The sequence below is a fragment of the Solanum dulcamara genome, chromosome 12, assembly GCF_947179165.1.
Source record: "Solanum dulcamara chromosome 12, daSolDulc1.2, whole genome shotgun sequence".
Taxonomy (NCBI): domain Eukaryota; kingdom Viridiplantae; phylum Streptophyta; class Magnoliopsida; order Solanales; family Solanaceae; genus Solanum; species Solanum dulcamara.
In genome coordinates this window covers 21,276,152-21,283,174 of record NC_077248.1, presented here as the reverse complement: position 1 = coordinate 21,283,174, position 7,023 = coordinate 21,276,152, and the positions used below count along the sequence as shown (strand labels likewise).

General features: G+C 34.7%; 1 protein-coding gene across 1 annotated transcript; it reads left to right on the top strand.

The window, feature by feature from the left end:
• Positions 1-711: 711 nt before the first annotated feature.
• LOC129877518 (uncharacterized) lies at positions 712-4,709 on the top strand. Its single transcript, XM_055953033.1, has 7 exons — positions 712-1,249; positions 1,412-1,803; positions 2,114-2,213; positions 2,307-2,366; positions 2,442-2,528; positions 2,708-2,836; positions 3,895-4,709. Exons 1-7 carry the CDS (start codon positions 860-862, stop codon positions 4,198-4,200), a joined length of 1,464 nt encoding a protein of 487 aa, XP_055809008.1. The 5' UTR covers positions 712-859; the 3' UTR covers positions 4,201-4,709.
• Positions 4,710-7,023: the final 2,314 nt, after the last annotated feature.

The following is a 7,023-nucleotide window of genomic DNA, read 5'->3' as shown; positions in this document are numbered from 1 at the left end:
TTGTTACCTTCTAAAAATAGTTGAAGCCTCGTGCTGATAACGTATTATGAAATAAACTAAATTCAATAAAATAAGGCGGAGAAATATAACAGAGAAGAAAGGAGAAACTGAGAAGGAAACTTAAATTTCGTATCTATCTGTTCTCTTCTCAATGCCAAGGATGGCATTTATAGAATATGAGAATGCACAAATTGTGCAACAATACCAAGTGGTCAACATGCCCACTTTTAAGTGGGCCACACTTGAGGAAGACATCCAATATTCAATAGAAAGAGACATCCAATACTCAACAATATCTTAATTATAGTTAAAATAATTGATTTTGAAAAAAATATTTTTAACTTTGATAAGAAAAAGATATCTCTTCATAAATTTTGATATCAATTACTATCATTAATAAATAAATAGGATAAATATCACTCATCCAACTATGTATTTGAGGAAATGAAAAAAAGGTGTAATAGAGGAGAGCCAAATCCTTTTTTGTCATTCATGGAGCTAGAATTTTCAACAAACATTCACAAAATAAAAAATTATTATCAAAATATACCATGTTTAAAAATTTTGACATGGAGCTATAATATTTCTAAAGAATCAGAGCAATACAACAAAAAGATGTTAGTGAACACTATTTCACAATAGAATAGTTGAGCGGAAATTCAACTCTTTAAATACTAGCTTTATTAAAGGGGGGGGGGAGAAAAAGGTTGTTTTAAAAGCAATGATAACATCCACTTTGTTTTTGCAACAACTTTCATTGGCAGATGGAATGCTACAGCATAACTCTGATAGTTTAATTGAAACATCTTTGTCATTATATAAATAAAAGTTTATATTTTAGAGTTAGCAAGAGGTTGTAATGGGGCTAGAAAAGAATTATGAAGAATTAGGAGGCGGCAGTGAACATCATAATTCTGCTCATGAGGATCTGATTAAGGAAGTTGCTCTTCTGGAGCTGGAAATTATGTATTTGGAGAAGTATCTTCTATCAATGTACCGAAAAACATTTGCTAAGCGGTTAGAATCACTGGATGAAACCAAACATATTTCCCAAGTCACAAAGGAAAATAAAAGTAATCCACCAGAAGATCAATGTAAAGATCCAAGTCTAGTTGACACTTCAATTCTGAGATGCCACTCATCACTCTCTCACACTGCTCTTGCTGCTTCTTTCAAGCCTTCACCTCTAGTTGGAGTTCTTGCTGATGCTCTAGATTCCTACCATTCCTTGCCTTTATCCATGCTCCAGGTAATTCTTTTCATTGTTAGAGCCGGTTAAAACGTTTGGGCATTACTTTGTTTATTCATCATATAGGGAAAAAACACAGAGTGAGACTAGACTTATAGTATTGCTAATATCTATTTGTGATGCAACTAAAAATGCTAAATTGGATCATGTAATTGCAACCAGAATGCTCAGGTATCCACTTCAAATTGGACAGCGGCGGATAATTTTGTTAACGCTTCTTCAAATCATTTTCATCATGCCCCAAATCAGCTGTCTGAAGAAATGATTAAGTGTATTTCAGCCATATATTTTCAGCTTGCTGACCCCCCTTTGTTCAGCTATGATTACCCATTCTCTCCAATCTCATTATCATCATCAGTTCCTCAAGGTCAGAATGATATGGGGCCTGATTTACAATCTGAAGAAAATTCATCTAATTCAATACTGAATAACCCTTTTCACATTAAAGAGCCAAGAGAATTTAATGGATCTTTTGTCACAATGCCTGAAGTACAAGGGCTCTGTCGAGATAAACGGAGCGTAGATGGTGTGGACCGCATGTTACAACATTTTAGGTAAGCTACTACCTCAATTTGTAGTCTGCATTTTCCTCAAATAAAGAATTGGACACTAAAAGCATGTTCTGTATGTAAAGTTATCTGGAGAATTAAGATGAAAATATATGTTACAGTTTTTTCACATCACTTACGGAACTTTTAACAGTTGCAGTTAGATTAAATACATCTATATGTCTAATGATAATGGTAATTGCTTGTACAAATTGGATCTCCATAATTTGAAAGAATAAATATATGTAACATATAGTGTTTTAGTAAGCTTGCTGAGTTTTGTAAGTGCTAAAAGGTCTTCGGCTTGCCAATACAGGTATCTTGTCTCGAAGTTGAAGGAAGTTGATCCTAGAAAAATGAGGCATGACGAGAAGCTGGCTTTCTGGATTAATGTCCACAATGCACTAGTGATGCATGTAATAACATATCTGTAGCTAAAAATTTCTGTGAAGATCTTTTACTGCATATCAGGACGTGAAAAGTTACTAACGACCATTTATATATTTCAGGCATTCTTGGTTTATGGGATTCCACGAAGTACTCTCAAGAGAGTATCTCAACTTCTCAAGGTCATAACAGTCCGATATCTGTGAAAAGTTATGTGTTACTGAGGTGGTTATAACTTGGAAAATTATATGTTTCAGGCTGCTTATAACATTGGAGGGAATACAATAAGTGTGGAGATGATTCAGAGTTCTGTACTAGGATGTCGACTGCCCCGTCCGGGTCAGGTAAATCACATTCTTGCTTTTGTACTTGGATTAAGCCCCCTGATTCCCTCTGCTTCATGCATAATAGATTGCTCATTTGATAGCTGACTCGTGAATCTTATCGTCAATAAGGAGTTGAAACTGTTCTAGTAACTATGTATGTTCTCAATGAGGCTTATTGAACTTAACTTTTCCTGTAGTGGATTCAATCATTGTTCTTTCCAAAACAAAAATTTAAGGGTGGAGATGCAAGAAAAGGATATGCAATAGAGCACCCAGACCCTCGTCTACGTTTTGCTCTATGCTCTGGAAGCCATTCTGATGCTCTGGTACGCGCAGATTCTATATTTTCATAGTTGAGCTAGTTATATATTTATCCATCATTCAGTAATTTGAACATAACCATTGATATCATTTAGAATCTTTTTACATAATTGAGTTTTTTAACATAAGAAAAGAAGAAATTGGGTGTTATTGGTATGAAAATATTTTCCAACTTTTTTCATGTTTGGTTAGCTAAAATATTTTGGAAAATGTTTTCCAAATTAACTTATTTTCCTCAAATTTAAGGAAAATAACTTCCCTTAAAAAAGTAAAGAAAATATTTTTCAAAATCATTTTGATCCTCTATACTTAACTTTCCATCTTAACTTAAGTCTCGGGTATTGATTCTAGATACTAATTTTGGATCTCGAGTAGGGGTCGGGAGTTAGGATCGGATCTCAATTTGGAATCGGGTGTCAGGGGTTGGGTCTCGAGTCGAGTTCGAGGTCAGGGTCGGATCTTGGGTCAAGTGTTAGGAGACGGGTCTCAGGTCGGGGATTGGGAGTCGGGTTGGGTCTTAGGATGGTGTTATGGTCGGGTCGGGTCTCTGGTAGGGGTAGTGTCTCAGGTCGGGGTTGAGGTCGGGTGTCGGGGGTTGGGCTTTGGTGTCGGAGGTCAGGTCGGGGCTCGGGTTGTGTTCTCGAGTCTCGGGTTGGGGTCCGAGGTCTTGGGTCGGGGATTGAGTCTCGGGTCGATGTTGGCTTGGGGGTGAGTCTTGGTTCGATGTCGGGTAGGGATCGGGATTGGGTCTTGGGTCAGAGTCAGGTTGGGATCGGGGTCAGGTCTCGGGTGGGGTCGGGGTTGGGTCGTGGGTTGGGTTTCGAGGGTCGGGTTCGGGGCTCTGATAGGGGGCGAGGTTGGATCTCGGGTCGAGTATCGAAAAATATTTTTCACTCACCAACCAAATATGAAAAAATAAGTTAGAAACCAATTTATTTTTGAAGAAAATATTTTTTAGTAAAACATTTTCCTTTATACCAAACAGTCAAACACACCCATTATCTTTCTACTTTGATACTTGTATCATTTTTTTTTGGCTTCTCATTCAATGAAATATGTCCAGCTCCGGTTGTACACGCCTAAGAGAGTGTTCCAGGAGCTTGAAGTGGCTAAAGAAGAGTACCTTCAAACAAACACAACAGTACACAAGGAACAAAAACTAGTTCTCCCCAAGAATGTGGAATCTTATGTGAAGGAGGTCGATTTGTGCCCTTCTGGCTTGAAGGAAATGATAGAGCTCGCGTTGCCTGAACATTTTACAAGAAAATATCAGGGGAAATTATGGAAGAAAATTGAGTGGCTTCCTCACAACTTCACTTTCCGCTACCTAATTTCACATGAATTGCTTGAGTCCATCGTATCCTTCTGATCAAACTCACTGTCAAAGGTTTTGAATGACAGACGAATTGCAGTAAATAAATCTATAGAAAAAGTTAATCAGAAGGATATATTTCAAGACACAATTTCATCTACCTTAGCTGAAACAGGTTTGAGAGCAGTCGTGAAACGAGGCACAGTTTAGCAGATGTTTTTGAGCTGCTAATCTGAGAAGTGAAAATAGCTTTACCCCTTGTTACAGGGTCCTCATTTGTCTTGACACACCAGTATTCACAAGTGTGAAATATACTTTGTATGGATTTTCAAAATACACTAAAACTACATGTACTTGTACTGTATGCAATACGTACCCTTACATAGTCGATCGAGTCCATGTATTATAATGTGTTTCATCTGTCATTTTCTCATTGTAATGAATGAGTTTTGTAATATGCCGGATTAAAAACTGAAACATCTTTGAGTTTGAACAGTTGTTTTAGATGGGACATGTATGCAAAAAGCCCAAAAGGCAGCATATACTGCCTTTCGCTTCTCATTTAAGTTTCTGTTTGTTTTGTTTTGTTCTGTTCTCTGTTATCCATTTTTCTCCTGTCTGCACTCTGTCTTAGAAGCAAACACATGTATATGACCAACTAGAGCTGCAATGGGATTTCTAGTTAGGTGTGACAATTTTAATTTTACTTTTTAATTGGCTATGAAGGCTAAGTTGAATATAGCATGACATTATATTGGGTTGTCATGCAGTTTTGAAATATAGTTTCTCCTCATTTTGTTTATAGCTTTAAAATCATGACAATTCGGTATGGTTTTTGAGTAATTCTTATCCAACAAGATAGTTAGATTGAATATAATATGAAGTCACATCGATCTGTCATGATGTGTATGTCACATTTTTCAAATGCATTTTTTCCTCTTTTTTATTTGTAAATCTAAAATTATAACGATTATCTATGCAGGGACGGATCTACATTGATTCCCCACTTCGTCGAAAATTTTTGCTATAGACATTTATAAATTATTTAAGAAATTGTATATAAAATGAACCACATAGCAGTGTGAAAAGTGTGGATCAGTGGCTTGTGGGATCAAATTCGCCTAGGCAACTAAACCCCACTTTCGGCATAATTTATGCTTATTTAATTTTTTTTAAAAGTGATAAGTGGTAGATCCAGGTACTTTTCCTTTATAAAATTAACTAGTAGATGTAGACTATTTTATTCAGTTTTCTTTTTAAGTTTCATATTTGAAATTATTTTAAATTGTTAATAATTAAGCTATATTTTTACAGTTTTTAAATAGTACTCAGTTTGAATTTTTTGTAATATACAATGTTTTGTATTTTCCCCCCTTTTACTTGGTATAACCAAAAGTTAGGTTAATGCATTTTTATTTATTTACTCCTTCTATTTTGAAATTGAGTGACTTGTTTTGACTTCACATAAAATTTAACATATTACTTTTGAATCTTGTGGTCTAAAATTGATGATACGTGGAATGTACTAAAATGTTTTTTAGTCTAGTGGTCTTAAACATGCTATGAAAAAAAAATTAAAAAGTTGCTATTAAAAGAAAAAGGATCATTAGTTTTTAAACGGACTAAAAAGGAAAGTATGTCCAACAAATTGAATCTGTCCAACAAATTGAAACGGAAGGAGTATTATTTTACAAAATTATTTTTTAAATTTTATTTATGATTTTTCAAAATTGCTATATTTATTGTTATATATAAGAGTAATAAGTAGCATGTTAAATTGAAAATATATGGAATTTTTTTCAGGTAGATAAAAACTTAATAGAGTATATTTTTGGTTAGGAATATACCTCAAAACAACTTTTTAGGGATATAATGAGAAAATTAATAAAAAATGATAATTATTATTATAGATCGTCATCGTGATTTTTTGTAATTTGAACCCACTTGAACAAAATTCTAGGTTTGCCACTGGTTCTATGAATATTCTCCAACTGGACAACTAGGTTTAATATAAAATAAAGTTTTCCCTTATTCATTTTTCCTCTCTGATAAACTCGTCTCCCTCTCCTCCATCAGTAGTTGCCTGAAACATTGCAAGGTTCCTTTTCACTCTTTGACCTCCAATGCGGTTTCAGATCTATTTTTGCGACTAACACGCACAATTTATAATTAAAACGAAAAAAATAAATAAAAAAGGATAGAATAAAAAAGTAACCAGCTTGTAAATATACCATATAATTACTAGCAATGCACCTCATCCATAATTCCATTTCACATATGTAAATATCCATATGCTCTATCTCTCTTTCTTCCTATGCCACTGTCATTCACATTCTCTCCTATTCACGCCTCAAGTCTCAAGCCCTAGACCTAATAAAATGCGCCTTTCGTATATCATGACTGTTACGCCCCTCACTTTAAAACTTGGAATGTCTCCTAAGTTCCTTAAAAATTATCATGAGAACCGGATAAGCTATGACGCTATCAAATGATTCTAAGAAAGGGAGGGATGTTATATCCCGCACTTTTGGGCATTCGGAAAGAAAAAAAAATTTGATTTGTAAGGAATGACGTTGTGATTTATTTTATTTATTCTAGTTTGTACCGGGGTGATGTTCATGGAAAAATATTGATGTGGGAATACGGAGGAAGGTCGAGGGAAAAATTGGAATTTTGGAGAGTAGTTTGTGAATTGCAAAAAGAGAGAAGACTTGTAGCTTTTGGGCTTAAATAATAAGTGCAATAAGTAGTTTGGGCTCTCATAATAATAATAGTATATTGAGGCCCAACAAAAGAAAAGGCCCAAGTCTTGTAAAGATATCCCATTAGTTAAGTAGCCTTTATATATATATATATATATATATATATATATATATATAT

Bases quoted from the DNA above. Each gene is read 5' to 3' on its own strand.
- LOC129877518 (XM_055953033.1), top strand. From the start codon at position 860: ATGGGGCTAGAAAAGAATTATGAAGAATTAGGAGGCGGCAGTGAACAT. The intron at 1,250-1,411 runs GTAATTCTTTTC...AATTGCAACCAG, and splicing joins TGCCTTTATCCATGCTCCAG to AATGCTCAGGTATCCACTTC. The intron at 2,837-3,894 runs GTACGCGCAGAT...AAATATGTCCAG, and splicing joins GAAGCCATTCTGATGCTCTG to CTCCGGTTGTACACGCCTAA.